Source organism: Coregonus lavaretus (assembly GCF_964263955.1).
Source record: "Coregonus lavaretus genome assembly, chromosome: 15".
Classification (NCBI taxonomy): Eukaryota; Metazoa; Chordata; class Actinopteri; order Salmoniformes; family Salmonidae; genus Coregonus; species Coregonus lavaretus.
In genome coordinates this window covers 45,549,955-45,569,392 of record NC_140002.1, presented here as the reverse complement: position 1 = coordinate 45,569,392, position 19,438 = coordinate 45,549,955, and the positions used below count along the sequence as shown (strand labels likewise).

Sequence of the window (19,438 nt, the reverse complement as noted above, 5' to 3'; positions counted from 1 at the left end):
GAATTGTCCGTATAGCTCCGAGACAGGATTGTGTCGAGGCACAGATCTGGGGAAGGGTAACAAAACATTTCTGCAGCATTGAAGGTCCCCAAGAACACATTGGCCACCATTCTTAAATGGAAGACCACCAAGACTCTTCCTAGAGCTGGCCGCCCGGCCAAACTGAGCAATCGGGGGCGAAGGGCTTTGGTCAGGGAGGTAACCAAGAACCCGATGATCAATCTGACATAGCTCCAGAGTTCCTCTGTGGAGATGGGAGAACCTTCCAGAAGGACAACCCTCTCTGCAGCACTCCACCAATTTGGCCTTTATGGTAGACTGACCAGATGGATGCAACTCCTCAGTAAAAGAGATATGACAGCTCGCTTGTTTGCCAAAAGGCACCTAAAGGACTCTCAGACCAAACAAGATTCTCTGGTCTGAATGAATTGAACTCTTTGGCCTGAATGCCAAGCGTCACGTCTGGAGGAAACCTGGCACCATCCCTATGGTGAAGCATGGTGGTGTCAGCATCATGCTGTGGGGACTAGTCAGGATCGAGGGAACAATGAATGGAGCAAAGTACAGAGAGATCCTTGATGAAAACCTGCTCCAGAGTGCTCAGGACCTCAGACTGGGGCGAAGGTTCACCTTCCAACAGGACAACGACCCTAAGCACACAGCCAAGACAACGCAGGATTGGCTTCGGGACAAGTCTCAATGTCCTTGAGTGACCCAGCCAGAGTCCGGACTTAAACCTGATCGAACATCTCTGGAGAGACTTGAAAATAGCTGTGCAGCGACGCTCCCCATCCAACCTGACAGAGCTGGAGAGGATCTTCAGAGAAGAATGGGAGAAACTCCCCAAATACAGGTGTGCAAGCTTGTAGCGTCATACCCAAGAAGACTTGGGTGCTTCAACAAAGTACAGAGTAAAGGGTCTGAATACTTACAGTACCTGTCAAAAGTTTGGACACCTACTCATTCCAAGGTGTACTTTATTTTTTCTATTTTCTACATTGTAGAATAATAGCATAGACATCAAAACTATTGAATAACATATGGAATCATGTCGTAATAAAGTGATAAACAAATAAACAACAATTTTATATTTGAGATTCTTCAAAGTAGCCACCCTTTGCCTTGATGACAGCTTTGTACACTGTTGGCATTCTCTCAACCAGCTTCATGAGGTAGTCACCTGGAATGCATTTCAATTAACAGGTGTGCCTTCTTAAAAGTTAATTTGTGGAATTTCTTTCCTTCTTAATGCGTTTGAGCCAATCAGTTGTGTTGTGACAAGGTAGGGGGGTATACAGAAGACAGCCCTATTTTGTAAAAGAACAAGTCCATATTATGGCAAGAACAGCTCAAATAAGCAAAGAGAAATGACAGTCCATCATTACTTTTAAGAAATGAAGGTCAGTCAATACGGAACATTTCTAGAACTTTTAAAGTTTCTTCAAGTGCAGTCGCAAAAACCATCAAGCACTCTGATGAAATTGGCTCTCATGAGGACCGCCACAGGAAAGGAAGACCCAGAGTTACCTCTGCTACAGAGGATAAGTTAATTAGTTACCAGCCTCAGAAATTGTAGCGCAAATAAGTGCTTCACATAGTTCATGTAACAGACATCAACATCCAACTGTTCAGAGGAGACTGCGTGAATCAGGCCTTCATGGTCGAATTGCTGCAACAAAAAAAACTACTAAAGGACACCAATAATAAGAAGAGACTTGCTTGGGCCAAGAAACACGAGCAATGGACATTAGACCGGTGGAAATTCTGTCCTTTGGTCTGATGTGTCCAAATTTTAGATTTGTGGTTCCAACCGCCATGTCTTTGTGAGACGCAGAGTATGTGAACTGATGATTTCTGAATGTGTGGTTTCCACCGTGAAGAATGGAGGAGGTGGTGTGATGGTGCTTTGCTGGTGACACTGTTGATGATTTATTTAGAATTCAAGGCACACTTAACCAGCATGGCTACGACAGCATTCTGCAGCGATACGCCAACCCATCTGGTTTGAGCTTATTGGGACTATCATTTGTTTTTCAACAGGACAATGACCCAACACACCTCCAGGCTGTGTAAGGGCTATTTGAATAAGAAGGAGAGTGATGGAGTGCTGCATCAATGACCTGGCCTCCACAATCACCCAACCTCAACCCAATTGAGATGGTTTGGGATGAGTTGGACCGCAGAGTGAAGGAAAAGCAGCCAACAAGTGCTCAGCATAAGGTTGAAGTCGGAAGTTACACCTTAGCCAAATACATTTAAACTCAGTTTTTCACAATTCCTGACATTTATCCTAGTAAAGATTCCCTGTCTTAGGTCAGTTAGGATCACCACTTCATTTTAAGAATGTGAAATGTCAGAATAATAGTAGAGAGAATTATTTATTTCAGCTTTTATTTCTTTCATCACATTCCCAGTGGGTCAGAAGTTTACATACACTCAATTAGTATTTGGTAGCATTGCCTTTAAATTGTTTAACTTGGGTCAAACATTTCGGGTAGCCTTCCACAAGCTTCCCACAATAAGTTGGGTGAATTTTGGCCGATTCCTCTTGACAGAGCTGGTGTAACTGTCAGGTTTGTTGGCCTCCTTGCTCGCACTCGCCTTTTCAGTTCTGCCCACAAATGATCTATAGGATTGAGGTCAGGGCTTTGTGATGGCCACTCCAATACCTTGACTTTGTTGTCCTTAAGCCATTTTGCCACAACTTTGGAAGTATGCTTGGGGTCATTGTCCATTTGGAAGACCCATTTGGGACCAAGCTCTAACTTCCTGACTGATGTCTTGAGATGTTGCTTCAATATATCCACATCATTTTCCTTCCTCATGATGCCATCTATTTTGTGAAGTGCACCAGTCCCTCCTGCAGCAAAGCACCCACACAGCATGATGCTGCCACCCCCGTGCTTCACAGCTTGCAAGCGTCCCCCTTTTTCCTCCAAACATAACGATGGTCATTATGGCCAAACAGTTCTATTTTTGTTTCATTAGACCAGAGGACAATTCTCCAAAAAGTACGATCTTTGTCCCCATGTGCAGTGGCAAACCGTAGTCTGGCTTTTTTATGGCGGTTTTGGAGAAGTGGCTTCTTCCTTGCTGAGCGGCCTTTCAGGTTATGTTGATATAGGACTTGTTTTACTGTGGATATAGATACTTTTGTACCTGTTTCCTCCAGCATCTTCACAAGGCCCTTTGCTGTTGTTCTGGGATTGATTTTCACTTTTCGCACCAAAGTACGTTCATCTCAAGGAGACAGAACGCGTCTCCTACTAGAGAGCGGTATGACTGCTGCGTGGTCCCATGGTGTTTATACTTGCGTACTATTGTTTGTACAGATGAACGTGGTACCTTCAGGCATTTGGAAATTGCTCCCAAGGATGAACCAGACTTGTGGAGGAGTACACATTTTTTTTCTGCGGTCTTGGCTGATTCTTTTGATTTTCCCATGATGTCAAGCAAAAAGAGGCACTGACAAGAAATTTGTGGAGTGGTTGAAAAAACGAGTTTTAATGACACCAACCTAGGTGTATGTAAACATCCGACTTCAACTGTATGTGGCAACTCCTTCAAGACTGTTGGAAAAGCATTCCAGGTGAAGCTGGTTGAGAGAATGCCAAGAGTATGCAAAGCTGTCATCAAGGCAAAGGGTGGCCATTTGAAGAATCTCAAATATATTTTGATTTGTTTAACACTTTTTTGGTTACTACATGATTCCATGTGTTATTTCATAGTTGATGTCTTCACTATTATTCTACAATGTACAAAATAGTAAAAAGAAAAGAAAAACCCTTGAATGAGTAGGTGTTGTCACCTGTTTTCACTTTGTCATTATGGGGTATTATCTGTAGATTGATGAGGGGGGAAAAAAACAATTGAATCCATTTTAGAATAAGGCTGTAACGTAACAAAATGTGGAACAAGTCAAGGGGTCTGAATACACACAAACTCAGCAAAAAAAGAAACGTCCCTTTTTCAGGACCCTGTCTTTCAAAGATAATATGTACAAATCCAAATAACTTCATCTTCATTTTAAAGGGTTTAAACACTGTTTCCCATGCTTGTTCAATGAACCATAAACAGACCACGTGTAACAACACCTGCACAGGATCAGTACATCCGAACATCACACCTGCGGGACAGGTACAGGATGGCAACAACAACTGCCCGAGTTACACCAGGAACGCACAATCCCTCCATCAGTGCTCAGACTGTCCGCAATAGGCTGAGAGAGGCTGGACTGAGGGCTTGTAGGCCTGTTCATCACAGGCAACAACGTCGCCTATGGGCACAAACCCACCGTCGCTGAACCAGAAAGGACTGGCAAAAAGTGCTCTTCACTGACGAGTCACGGTTTTGTCTCACCAGGGGTGATGGTCAGATTCGCATTTATCGTCAAAGTAATGAGCATTACACCGAGGCCTGTACTCTGGAGCGGGATCGATTTGGAGGTGGGGGGTCCATCATGGTCTGGGGTGGTGTGTCACAGCATCATCGAACTGAGCTTGTTGTCATTGCAGGCAATCTCAACGCTGTGTGCATTACAGGGAAGACATCCTCCTCCCTCATGTGGTACCCTTCCTGCAGGCTCATTCTGACATGACCCTCCAGCGTGACAATGCCACCAGCCATACTGCTCGTTCTGTGAGTGATTTCCTGCAAGATAGGAATGTCAGTGTTCTGCCATGGCCAGCAAAGAGCCCGGATCTCAATCCCATTGAGCACGTCTGGGACATGTTGGATCGGAGGGTGAGGGCTAGGGCCATTCCCCCCAGAAATGTCCGGGAACTTGCAGGTGCCTTGGTGGAAGAGTGGGGTAACATCTCACAGCAAGAACTGGCAGTCCATGAGGAGGAGATGCACTGCAGTACTTAATGCAGCTGGTGGCCACACCAGATACTGACTGTTACTTTTGATTTTGACCCCCCCTTTGTTCAGGGACACATTATTCCATTTCTGTTAGTCACATGTCTTTGGAACTTGTTCAGTTTATGTCTCAGTTGTTGAATCTTGTTATGTTCATTCAAATATTTACACATGTTAAGTTTGCTGAAAATAAACGCAGTTGACAGTGAGAGGACGTTTCTTTTTTTAATGCGTTTATATACAGCTGTGGAAAAAATTAAGAGACCACTGCAAATGTTTCTTAAATCACCATCTCTACATGTATGACAGCCATTCCATTCCAGTGTCTGTTGAATTCCAAAACAGGCACACCTCATTCTACTGAATTAGGTACTGATTAGGTGATCACCTGAACCAAATCTTATTTAACGTGGAAAAGTATAAAAACCATTGCTGTGGTCATCACTATCCTCTTGCAATAGGACCAGCTGGATGGCAAAAACAGTGCTAATAGTACCTCAAAAACTATTGACCATGCCAAGAGAGTTGAAAAGGAAAGTTTTGAGTGAGGAAAAGAAGGGTTCAATTCTGGCTTTACTGGCGGTTCATAAGAACAAGGTCAAGCAGCAGACATTGGGGACAACAACGCTACAGACCGGCAGAGGGCGAAAACGACTCTACTGACCGGGATGACCGCCAACTCATTCGAATGTCACTCAACAACCGTAGGATGACATCAAGTGACCTACAAAAATAATGGCAAACAGCAGCTGGGGTGAAGTAGGGGCAGGGCTGAAGTCATTCAAAGCTAGAAAAAAGCCCTTCATCAATGAGAAGCAAAGAAGAGCCAGGCTGAGGTTTGCAAAAGACCATAAGGATTGGACCGTAGAGGACTGGAGTAAGGTCATCTTCTCTGATGAGTCCAATTTTCAGCTTTGCCCAACACCTGGTCGTCTAATGGTTAGACAGAGACCTGGAGAGGCCTACAAGCCACAGTGTCTCGCACCCACTGTGAAATTTGGTGGAGGTTCGGTGATGATCTGGGACGCATCTTTGTGAAGGACGCATGAATCAAGCCACGTACAAGGTTGTCCTGGAAGAAAACTTGCTTCCTTTTGCTCTAACATTTTTCCAGCAGGACAATGTGCCATGCCACACAGTCAGGTCAATCAAGGTGTGGATGGAGGGCCATTTAAAAAAAGTACTATTATATTAATCAAACTATCCACAATCACATTGTGTGCATGTAACCATACAGTGACAGAACTATAACCCCTGAAATGTACCTACACGTGGTTATTCTAGCAACAATTGTGCAAGAAAACGTTTCCACAGCAAATCGTCGCATAATTAACTTTACAGACACAAATAGAATGTGTTCGTTTGACATGGTATTGTCTGTAGACATTAATAACATTGTACCGACACTTCCTGTTTCCATCACACTTATGGTTTCTTTTTTTCATGACTTTACTCACAAAAACTGTGGATGGAAACGTGGTTTCTCATACATTTGATCACGTCTTCCCAATGCTGACGACTTGAACACCTCCATACAAATACCGTTTATTGTGTTCAGACAGAGGTTTTGCAGTGAACAGCCCGAGTGGTCATAGTTGATAACAAAATTGGTTGGGGTTCGCTGGCTAGGCGCGAGTGGAAATTTAAACCCCGTGATTCAACGCCTACTACTAATAGTTAGCTAGCAAAACGGCACAACACATTCAGCAGGGATAACCATACTAATTTAGCTGGAATTAGCAATCACCCTCAATAGTCAACCAAATGGCCTATCCTAGCAAATCCTTCCATTTTGTACAAGTTCGTAAACATAACATTTGGGATAGCTAAGAGATGTAACATTATCGTTAGCCAGACACTAAATTACCTAGCAAACTAGCGCGAGTTTTGGGATTATTAGCCAATGTAGCTAAACATGACCAAAGACACTCACTGGTGCAGAAAAGCATTTGTGCACCATATAGCGGGGCTCGCTGGTGAGACAGGCAACCATTTTCCCGAAACCTCTGTATGGTGTTCGCCTGCCAAATTATAGCTAACGTTAGCTAGCTAACTATCTTAGTTACCCGATTAGCAGTTCGCCTTCAACAAAGTCAGTCAATTAGTGAGCTGACCAGCAAATCAGTGTTTACAATTCAGGGCACAATATTCGCTAACTAGCTAGTTAACATGTTATAACGTGATAAAATGTACAAACGGCTTGGAATTTGACCTGGCTGGCGACTCCAACCAGACTAAGTTACTACAAGCTAGTTTACAGTTGCTAACGTTGGCTAGCACTAAAACTACAGCACAAGGAAATCGCTAACGCAAGCTAGATAATATTGCATGCTACATTTTACAACGAAAAAAAATCACGGAATTGCTTGACTGACGGCTATTTTATCAACGTATTACTGGTAATAATAAAAGAGTGAAACAATTTGCTGGGCTCTTTACCTTTCTTCATAATCTGCCGACATTGTCACAAAGGGCGAATATGTTTTAGGTACCACAACTGATCTGGAAAGTACAGTTTTGATTGCAGAAGGGGACTATCGTTCAACGTTGGCCGCACCCATTGTGATATTTTATTGGGTATCTAAGACGTCACTAAACTTGTGGTCTACGCCTTTTTCACCAAAATAGGAGTGAAAGGACTCGTCTTTTTGTTCCTCCCCTGCAACAACACCATTGGAAGAAACATAAGGAAAAATTAATTATTGGGAGTTCTTAATTATGACGCAGTAGACACCATTTTGGCTCCAGTGAATGACACAATACAGTGCTGTCAGTACCGTACCTGGCCAAAGGTGCTGAAAACAGTAATGGTCTGGCTAGATTTTCTTTCTCCAGAATAATGAAATAAATATTTTAAAGCCACACCATGAGAGAGATGTGCATACTATCAAAGAGTGGGTCACCAACAAAACCGAAAATATTCGAGAAAGATCCGTGTATATGTTCATCATTTCATTATTTTGAATTCCAACTCAAAACAGAGTGGGAAAACGGAAAACAACTTGTTTTCTCATTTATTGTGTCAAAATTGGAAATGGAATAACGGAAAACAAATAACATATATATATATATATATATATATATATATATATATATATATATATATATATATATAAATTGATTGTTGTTTTGGCAAACCCGAGGAACCGCTGGACTTGTTTGAGTGAGGCAGGACGGGGCCAGTTGGTGACTGCCTTAACCTTAACAGGCTCCATTTGGATGCCGGTGGTAGAGATAATGTGACCCAGGAAAGAAACTTGGGATACGTGGAACTCACATTGCTAAATCTTGACGTGTAGTTGGCTCTGCAGGAGACGCCTCAGGACTTGGCGGACATGCAGGATGTGTTCCGGAAGGGTCTTGGAAAAGATCAGGATGTCGTCGAGGTAAACGAAGACGAACCGATTCAACATATCCCTAAGCGTGTCATTGACCAATGCTTGGAAGACTGCCGGTGAGTTAGGAAATCAGAAGGGCATGACTAAATACTCAGAGTGGCCACTAGGGGTGTTAAGGGAAGTCTTCCATTTTTTTTTTTTTTTTTTTTTTTTTTTCATTCATCACCCTCCCTGACTCTCACCAGGTTGTAAGTGTTGTGGAGGTCCAGCTTAATGAAGAATTGGGCCCCTTGAGCCAACTCCAAGGTGGCGGACATCAGGTTAGAGGGTAATGATTCTTAATGGTAATCCTGTTCAGCCCTCTATAATCAATGCAGGGACTCAGACCCCAATCCCTATTACCTACGAAGAAGAAGCTTGCACCAGCTGGGGATGTAGAAGGGCGAATGAACCCTGCCTCCAGCGACTCCCAGATGTAATTGTCCATGACAGCTGCTTTGGGGGCCGAGAGGGAGTTCAGCCGGCCCCGAGGAGGTGTGGAGCCGGGTAGAAGTTCTATGGACGATGAGGGGGAAGGGTGGCGGCTTGCCTCTTACTGAAAACCTCCTGGAGGTCGAAGTACTCAGGAGGGAGAGTTGAGAGGTCCTGGTCTTCGAGGGATGCCGGAGAACGTGGCAAGGCTCTTGGTGGAGGTCTCAGACACTTGGTTAGGCAGTTCTTGCCCCAGTCTAGCAGGTGTCCAGTGGACCAGAAGAATAGTGGGTCATGGAGCACTAGCCAGGGGTACCCTAGGATCAGAGGATTCTCGGGAGTAGTGATCAAAAGAAAGCTAAGAGTCTCAGAATGGTTCACTCCAACCTGCAGTAGAATGGGCTTGGTCTGATACTCCACCTGGGCGGAGCCGATGAGGCGCCCATCGAGCGCTTGAATCTGCAGAGGGATAGGACATTCCATGCAGGGGATTTGTAGTTTTGGTCCATGAAATTATCCGCGGCCCCAGAGTCCACGAAGGCTTGAAGGTGGTGCTGACAGTTGTCCCAATGGAGGGTTGCGGGTAGTGACAGACGGTGACTGGGTAGCTGGGGAGGAACTGCACAGCTCGTCAGGGTCTCCCCTTGACCTGGCGAGCCCTGGCGTTTCCCATCAACTCTGGACATGTAGCACAGAGATGGCCGAGACCTCCGCAACAGAGGCAGCAGCCTTCGCGCATGCGCCCTCAGGTTCCTGTAGGCTCAGACGTGTGCGTCCCAGCTGCATGGGTTCCTCAATGCTGGGCTTGGGGGGCTTGGGGTGCTCAGGAAACCGGGATACCGAGGGGGTGTCAAAAAGGCGCTGTCTCACACGATCTCGGATGCGGTTGTCAATCCTGATTGCCAGTGTTATCAGTGACTCAAGGTCCTCTCCGAGTTCTCGAGCGGCCAGTTCATCCTTGATGGGGTTAGACAGACCTTGGTGGAAAGCGGTAACCAGTGCCTCCATATTCCACCCGCTCTCGGCGGCGAGGGTGCAGAACTCAATGACGAAGTCAGCCACTGGTCTGGCCCCTTGGCGGGGTCTGAACTTTCGGTTTGCTGCTTCTCGTCCGCCTTCTGGGTGGTCGAAGACGCGTCGCAACTCGGCGGTGAAGACCAATATGGAGCTGCAGGATGGTGGCTGCTGTTCCGACATCGCCGTAGCCATGCCAGGGCCCTGCCCGAGAGTAGAGAGATGATGAATGCGATCATGGCTCGATCGGTGTTGAACAAGGAGGACTGTAACTCGAACACCAGAAAGCACTGAGTAAGGAACCCCTTGCATCCTCCCGGGTGACCGTCGTACCGCTAACGGGCAGGGATCTTGAGTTCCCAGTCCAGGTTCCCTGGAGGAACTATGGCGACGCCTATAGTACTGGGCGATGAGACTTGGGCATTGGCTCCTCCTGGGTTGGTGTTGGGCCATGGTAGGAGGGAATCGGTAAGTGCCTGAAGGGTCTCAGATATTTGGGAGAGTTGTTCTTGCTGCCGTCCCAACAGTGCTCCTTCGTGGGCTATAACATTCTTGATGAGGGTGATCTCTGCTGGGTCCATGTTGGTGGCAGTAGCTTGCTGTGACATGATGAGGTTGAACCCAGGAGCAAATAATAGACCAAACGAGAACTTAGTGGTAAAAGTAAACGTAAATACTTTACTGAGAATAGGTAACAGCAGGATTACAGTAACGCTGCGAAAACAACAAACACTAGGACTAGAGAACTTACTCAGGAGGCAAACACACATGACAAACGAATTAAGCTACTGCAAAGGGAAACAGAAAACACACCTCATAATTAGAAAATAGAAAACACCTGTGTCACAATACTCTCTAGGAAGGTCTCTGTCACCCTCTGATGACAGGTGGAACCATGACAGCTACAGTGCATTCGGAAGGTATTCAGACCCCTTCCCCTTTTCCACATTTTGTTATGTTAAAGCCTTATTATAAAATTGATTACATTAAAAAAATGCCTCATCAATCTACACACAATACCCCATAATGACAAAGCAAAAACAGGTTTTTAGAATTTTTAGCAAATGTATATATAAATAAAATAATACCTTATGTACATAAGTATTCAGACACGTTCCTATGAGCCTCAAAATTGAGCTCAGGTGCATCCTGTTTCCATTGATCATCCTTGAGATGTTTCTACAACTTGATTGGAGTCCACCTGTGGTAAATTAAAATGATTGGATATAATTTGGAAAGGCACACACCTGTCTATATAAGGTCCCACAGTTGACAGTGCATGTCAGAGCAAAAACCAAGCCATGAGGTTGAAGGAATTGTCCGTAGGGCTCTGAGACAGGATTGTGTCGAGGCACAGATCTGGGGAAGAGTACCAAAAAATGTCTGCAGCATTGAAGGTCCCCAAGAACTCATTGGCCTCCATCATTCTTAAATGGAAGAAGTTTGGAACCACCAATACTTCCTAGAGCTGGCAGCCTGGCCAAACTGAGCAATCGGGGGAGAAGGGCCTTGGTCAGGGAGGTGACCAAGAACCCGATGGTCACTCTGACAGAGCTCCAGAGTTCATTTGTGGAGATGGGAGAACCTTCCAGAAGGACAACCATCTCTGTAGCATTTCACCAATCAGGCCTTTATGGTAGAGTGGCCAGACGGAAGCCACTCCTCAGTAAAAGGCACATGACAGCCCACTTGGAGTTTACCAAAAGGCAGCTAAAGACTCTCAGACCATGAGAAACAGGATTCTCTGGTCTGATGAAACCAAGATTGAACTCTTTGGCCTGAATGCCAAGCTTCACGTCTGGAGGAAACCAGGCATCGCTAATCACCTGGCCAATACCATCCCTACGGTGAAGCATGGTGGTGGCAGCATCATGGGGATGTTTTTCAACGGCAGGGACTGGGAGACTAGTCAGGATCGAAGGAAAGATGAACGGCGCAAAGTACAGAGAGATCCTTGATGAAAACCTGCTCCAGACTGCTCAGGACCTCAGACTGGGGCGAAGGTTCACCTTCCAACACGACAACGACCCTAAGCACACAGCCAAGACAACGCAGGAGTGGCTTCGGGACAAGTCTCTGAATGTCCTTGAGTGGCCCAGCCAGAGCCCGGACTTGAACCCGATCGAACATCTCTGGTGAGACCTCAAAATAGCTGTGCAGCGACGCTCCCCATCCAACCTGACAGAGCTTGAGAGGATCTGCAGAGAACAATGGGAGAAACTCCCCAAATACAGGTGTGCCAAGCTTGTAGCGTCATACCCAAGAAGACTCAAGGCTGTAATCGCTGCCTAAGGTGCTTTAACAAAGTACTGAGTAAAGGGTCTGAATACTTATGTAAATGTTATATTTCAGTCTTTTATTTTTTATACATTTGCACACACAAAAAATCAAACCTGTTTTTGCTTTGTCATTATGGGGTATTGTGTGTAGATTGATGAGGGGGGAAAAAACGATTTAATCAATTTTAGAATAAGGCTGTAATGTAACAAAATGTGGACAAGGTCAAGGGGTCTGAATACTTTCAGAATGCACTGTATGTTAAATTCTCAGGCACTGGCTCATTGGAAGAGAGGGGAGGGGTCAGAGAATTGAGAGACAAAGGCCTGAGGCTACAGCCCACTAACAAATGACCAGCCAAAGAACATGGAAAATGGCAGACTGAAGACGGCGATGCCTCAAGAATGCCTCAAGATAAAAACGTAATATTCAATATCTGTAAATTTGACTAAATATTAGCACTTCACTCCACATACTTGTAGGCAATAACATTCAATCTCGATAACAACACAAAACCAATTATGAGGCTAGAGAAATTTATTGACAAATATCACCAATACAATCAACACCGAAACATGTCGGAGAGTCAGCATGGAGAACCAATCCCCCCCCAAAAACGAGACTCCTCGACGGACACAGACAATTTATGCTTTTCACCACCAGGAATGGTAAGTGTAGAAACCGACTCCCTAAATTCGATTAAATGATAAATTGGGCATATTTGAGCTAGTCAGTAAAGACATAAAGGAGTTGAAGGCGAGCCTCGAGATGAGTGAGGAAAAAGCTGCAACAATGGAGAAAGAAACAAACAAGCTAAAAGGTAGAGTCAATACTATTGAAACGGACGTTAATGAACTTCAAAAGGAGAACATGTTTCTGAGAGAAGCGTTACTTGAAATACAGACTACATCTACAGTGAGGGAACAAAGTATTTGATCCCCTGCTGATTTTGTACGTTTGCCGACTGACAAAGACATGATCAGTCTATAATTTTAATGGTAGGTTTATTTTAACAGTGAGAGACAGAATAACAACAACAAAATCCAGGAAAACGCATGTCAAAAATGTTATAAATTGATTTGCATTTTAATGAGGGAAATAAGTATTTGACTCCTCTGCAAAACATGACTTAGTACTTGGTGGCAAAACCCTTGTTGGCAATCACAGAGGTCAGACGTTTCTTGTAGTTGGCCACCAGGTTTGCACACATCTCAGGAGGGATTTTGTTCCACTCCTCTTTGCAGATCTTCTCCAAGTCATTAAGGTTTCGAGGCTGACGTTTGGCAACTCAAACCTTCAGCTCCCTCCACAGATTTTCTATAGGATTAAGGTCTGGAGACTGGCTAGGCCACTTCAGGACCTTAATGTGCTTCTTATTGAGCCACTCCTTTGTTGCCTTGGCTGTGTGTTTTGGGTCATTGTCATGCTGGAATACCCATCCACAACCCATTTTCAATGCCCTGGCTGAGGGAAGGAGGTTCTCACCCAAGATTTGACGGTACATGGCCCCGTCCATCGTCCCTTTGATGCGTGAAGTTGTCCTGTCCCCTTAGCAGAAAAACACCCCCAAAGCATAATGTTTCCACCTCCATGTTTGACGGTGGGGATGGTGTTCTTGGAGTCATTGGCAGTATTTATCCTCCTCCAAACACGGCGAGTTGAGTTGATGCCAAAGAACTCGATTTTGGTCTCATCTGACCACAACACTTTCACCCAGTTCTCCTCTGAATCATTCAGATGTTCACTGGCAAACTTCAGATGGCCCTGTATATGTGCTTTCTTGAGCAGGGGGACCTTGCGGGTGCTACAGGATTTCAGTCCTTCACAGCGTAGTGTGTTACCAATTATTTTCTTGGTGACTATGGTCCCAGCTGCCTTGAGATCATTGACAAGATCCTCCCGTGTAGTTCTGGGCTGATTCCTCACCGTTCTCATGATCATTGCAACTCCACGAGGTGAGATCTTTCATGGAGCCCCAGGCCGAGGGAGATTGACAGTTATTTTGTGTTTCTTCCATTTGCGAATAATCGCACCAACTGTTGTCACCTTCTCACCAAGCTGCTTGGCGATGGTCTTGTAGCCCATTCCAGCCTTGTGTAGGTCTACAATCTTGTCCCTGACATCCTTGGAGAGCTCTTTGGTCTTGGCCATGGTGGAGAGTTTGGAATCTGATTGATTGATTTGCTTCTGTGGACAGGTGTCTTTTATACAGGTAACAAGCTGAGATTAGGAGCACTCCCTTTAAGAGTGTGCTCCTCATCTCAGCTCGTTACCTGTATAAAAGACACCTGGGAGCCAGAAATCTTTCTGATTGAGAGGGGGTCAAATACTTATTTCCGTCATTAAAATGCATATCAATTACAACATTTTTGACGTGTTTTTTCTGGATTTTATTTGTTGCGGTCAGATGAGACCAAAATGGAGCTCTTTGGCATCAACTCAACTCGCCGTGTTTGGAGGAGGAGGAATGCTGCCTATGACCCAAAGAACACCATCCCCACCGTCAAACATGGAGGTGGAAAGATTATGATTTGGGGGTGTTTTTCTGCTAAGGGGACAGGACAACTTCACCGCATCAAAGGAACGATGGACGGGGCCATGTACCGTTAAATCTTGGGTGAGAACCTCCTTCCCTCAGCCAGGGCATTGAAAATGGGTCGTGGATGGGTATTCCAGCATGACAATGACCCAAAACACACGGCCAAGGCAACAAAGGAGTGGCTCAAGAAGAAGCACATTAAGGTCCTGGAGTGGCCTAGCCAGTCTCCAGACCTTAATCCCATAGAAAATCTGTGGAGGGAGCTGAAGGTTCGAGTTGCCAAACATCAGCCTCAACCTTAATGACTTGGAGAAGATCTGCAAAGAGGAGTGGGACAAAATACCTCCTGAGATGTGTGCAAACCTGGTTGCCAACTTCAAGAAACGTCTGACCTCTGTGATTGCCAACAAGGGTTTTGCCACCAAGTACTAAGTCATGTTTTGCAGAGGGGTCAAATACTTATTTCCCTCATTAAAATGCAAATCAATTTATAACATTTTTGACATGCGTTTTTCTGGATTTTGTTGTTGTTATTCTGTCTCTCACTGTTCAAATAAACCTACCATTAAAATTATAGACTGATCATTTCTTTGTCAGTGGGCAAACGTACAAAATCAGCAGGGGATCAAATACTTTTTTCCCTCACTGTATGTGAGAAAATCTGGTACTTACCGGTATTAAAGAAAATGATGGTGAAGATCCTGAGAGTGTGGTGAAATAATTCATTTTTAAAGCGCTACAGATCCCAGGCGATACTGTTGACAAAATAAAACTCGAACATGTGCACTGTTTCAGACAGTGAAGACAGCGATACGAGCGCCCAATCGTTGCCAAATGTGCATTCTTTAAAGATAAAATAATGGTAGAATGCCTGGGCAAAAGACTCGCTGGCACGAAAATAGGCATGAATGATCAGTTCCTGAAGGAAATTGCAGAATGGCGAAAAGTTCTGCACTCACTTTTGAAGGTGAATAGACTAAAAGGGAAACGTGTAGCTCTGGTAGTTGATAAACTGTACATTGATAACCAACTGTTCCGAGACACCAAGACTACTTCATGGCTATTCTAAATAATGCAAAGTTGTCATAGAGGAGTCGAATAATGGAACACCCAATACTATCCATGGTAGGGATTGTAATAAAAAAAAACTGGAAAACAATTGATAAAGAAATAAACTACAAATACACTATACCATTCAAGATAGGGAATGTTGTAAAATAATTAGTATTCGACTTTCTATTTATAGTATGTATAAATAAAAGACAGCATTAGAAGAAAGGATAATTATTTAAATAATACAACTGGACCACAAAAGTACTAAAAAGTCTGAAATTAGGTAGGAATCAACATGGTAGGGAGAAAAACACAGCAAACAGAGGACATAGAAAGCACAGTATGTGGGTATGTGTGGGTGTATTGTGATGGAAGGTGGGGTGTTTGTTTTTGTGTTTGGAAAAGTGTGGAGTTAAGTGACTGAAAAAGAAAAATGGTTGCAAATGCCAGAGCCCATGTGTGCCTGTGAGCAGTAGTTGTGACAAAGAGAGCTTTCAATTTTGTGCATATATGGGATATACATTTTAGAATAAATTATAAATATAGTTTATTTATTGTCCTATCATGATGGAACGGTCCCCAACCATATACCCTAGAGAAATCCGTATCTGTTTTATAGACCTACTGCAGGTTGCCTATACGCAGCCAAGACAGAAAGATTACCACGGTCAGAGACCCACCAAAGCAGCACCGCCCCTGAAGAGTCTGAGCCTGCCTGGCAGGGTTGGTCCTACAAAGCCAAAGCCCCCGGATTTGGTGAGCATAATATACAAGGAATTTCTCAAAGCTGCTAATGAGAACCTTGACGACCTTGTACCTAGCCGGTGGGAATTCCACTGGGGTGCCCCCACCCAGGTAGTGGCAGTGCTGGCAACACTAGCTGCAGTAACCAATTGGGAGGGGTCACACTCGGACAACCATAGAGGGGGCAAATTATTGTGGTACTAGTGCCACAAAATATTCAAAAGGTTTGACTGCACGGAGATGCTCGGGAAAATGGTCACAACGGGGGACCAGCATGTGTGTGTTTCAGGGTAGGGGGGGTGTATCTGAGCTCCATCAGCTAGGACTTGACATTGGTTAATCAACTCTTCCCATTCTTGCTGAATTTAGAATGCCTTCTCAAACAGCTACAACTGTATATGCATTCGCACATCAAGTCTTCTCTTGAGTTGGCGTCGGGGATGCATCAACCGTTGTACATCTGAGCTTGTGGTTGTTTGTGGGAGAAGGGTGGGGAGAGTGTGTGTGTGTGTGTGGGATGTTAGTGACAATATACGATGTTTATGGTTCATTGAACAAGCATTGGAAACAGTGTTTAAACCCTTTACAATGAAGATCTGTGAAGTTATTTGGATTTGTACAAATTATCTTTGAAAGACAGGGTCCTGAAAAAGGGACGTTTCTTTTTTTGCTGAGTTTATACATATTTTTTTTATAACTGTATACAATACAATCGAGGTGAGGGCGTTGAAAATGCTTTCGGCAGTTCATCTGCTTCTGTTCTGTGGGTGGCACTGTGTGCTCTTTTTAAAGGATGTGTCCCAATCTCTCAAAGGCCCTAGGATCCAGGTGGACAGGGCTGGTCTGCCAGTCACTGGGACGACAACCCAACTTGGGATGGGGGGAGATTTTAGCGGGTGGAGTAGTGGAGAACAACTGGAGGTTTACTCAGTAGCAGTGAAAATATCATGGTACAGCTATATGGACACTCAATCATTACGGTACTATTTAATGGTAAGTTTACAAACATACACTACATGACCAAAAGTATGTGGACACCTGCTCCAAAATCATGGACATTAATATGGAGTTGGTCCCCCCTTTGCTGCTATAACAGTCTCCAATCTTCTGGGAAGGCTTTCCTCTAGATGTTAGAACATTGCTGCGGGGACTGATGTTGGGCGATTAGGCCTGGCTTGCAGTCGGCATTCCAATTCATCCCAAAGGTGTTCGATGGGGTTGAGGCCAGGGCTCTCTGTGCAGGCTAGTCAAGTTCTTCCACACCGATCTTGACAAACCATTTCTGTATGGACCTCGCTTTGTGCATGGGGGCATTGTCATGCTGAAACAGGAAAGGGCCTTCCCCAAACTGTTGCCACAAAGTTGAAAGCACAGAATCTACTAGAATGTCATTGTATGCTGTAGCATTAAGATTTCCCTTCACTGGAACTAAGGGTCGTAGCCCCAACCATGAAACAGCCCCAGACCATTATTCCTCCTCCACCAAACTTTACAGTTGGCACTATACATTGGGGCAGGTAGCGTTCTCCTGTCATCCGCCAAACCGAGATTAGTCCATCGGACTGCCAGATGCTGAAGCGTGATTCATCACTCCAGATAACATGTTTCCACTACTCCAGAGTCTAATGCCGGCGAGCTTTACACCACTCCAGCCAACGCTTGACATTTTGATCTTAGGCTTGTGTGCGGCTGCTCAGCCATGGAAACCCATTTCATGAAGCTCCCAACGAACAGTTATTGTGCTGACGTTGCTTCCAGAGGCAGTTTGGAACTCGGTAGTGAGTGTTGCCACCGAGGACAGACGATTTTTATGCGTTACGTGCTTCAGTACTTGGCGGTCCCGTTCTGTGAGCTTGTGTGGCCTACCACTTTGCAGCTGAGCCGTTGTTGCCCCTAGAAGTTTCCACTTCACAATAACAGCACTTACAGTTGACCAGGGCAGCTCTTTCACAATAACAACACTTACAGTTGACCGGGGCAGCTCTAGCAGGGCAGAAATGTGAAGAACTGACTTGTTGGAAAGGTTGCATCCTATGACGGTGCCACGTTGAAAGTCACTGAGCTCTTCAGTAAGGCCATTCTACTGCCAATGTTTGTCTATGGAGATTTCATGGCTGTGTGCTCGATTTTATACACCTGTCAGCAACGGTGTGGCTGAAATAGCCAACTCCACTAATTTGAAGGGGTGTCCACATAGTTATGTATATAGTATATTAAAACTATAGTTCCTCACAGGAAGCTATTTGAAAAATATTTCAAACAATCTTCCCCTCAATAATCACCAATCCTCTGTGTGAAAGAGAAATTGAATTTATAGGCCTACTGCTGCATTGGCCTATAGGCTGTGATGAGTTCAATGTGCTCATTTCTTTAGCCGCCAATGGATCACGGTGTATCAATGTGTCCATATGGCAGAGGTTGGTGATCTCGCATTGGTTGACTTTTAACTTTTAGATTTTTTTTATTTATATCAGATTTTTATGATTAACCACGTGACAATGATTTTGAGAAACAAAAAGGTTATTATTCAAATTAAACTGTTCCAAGAAAATGGGCATATGAAAATCATAACTGGCACGCAGAACGGTAGAAATGGTAGGATAAATTGTGAGCTTCCCAAACTTTAAACTCACGCGCCTCCACGTTTCCATGGTCGGATTTTGCATATAGTCTACTTTGAAGCAAGGTAAGACATGCCTTATAATATGAAATAAAACATTCAGGTTTCAAACAATTAAGTATGTTTTCAAAATGCATATTGCCTCCAGCTCACATTGTAAAGGTGGGTGACGTGCTGATAGTCTGCTGCCTGCACTTGAATGGTGAATGGGAGACGCACTTCAATTATCAGTTGAGAAATAAAAATAGTAACTATTTTAAATCTTGCACCAAAACAGTTTTTAACATCCGATTGCATTTTGAATCGTTGTGCAATGAATGAATGGGTTTATAAAAGCATGTTTCACTCCAGTAGCAACCAGCTGAGGGGCTGCAGGAGAAATCCCACTTAAAATACGCTCTGTAGGCCTATACTATGCGTGTGTTATAGTTGTGTTGGATAAATAGTTACTGGAAAAATAACTTACATGATGACAAACAAAAGTACACACAAGACAATTTAATTCCACAAAATAATGCAAAT

General features: G+C 44.3%; 1 protein-coding gene across 1 annotated transcript in view; it reads right to left on the bottom strand.

Moving 5' to 3' along the window:
- LOC311142390 (eukaryotic initiation factor 4A-I-like) overlaps positions 1–7,370 on the bottom strand; it is a 55,100-nt gene extending 47,730 nt beyond the window's left edge. Inside the window, exon 1 of the mRNA XM_084178039.1 lies at positions 7,300–7,370. Within this exon, the coding sequence (XP_084034165.1) occupies positions 7,300–7,322 (23 nt within the window). The 5' untranslated portion in view covers positions 7,323–7,370. The remainder of the gene's footprint in view (positions 1–7,299) is intronic.
- Between the last annotated feature and the right edge of the window lie 12,068 nt (positions 7,371–19,438).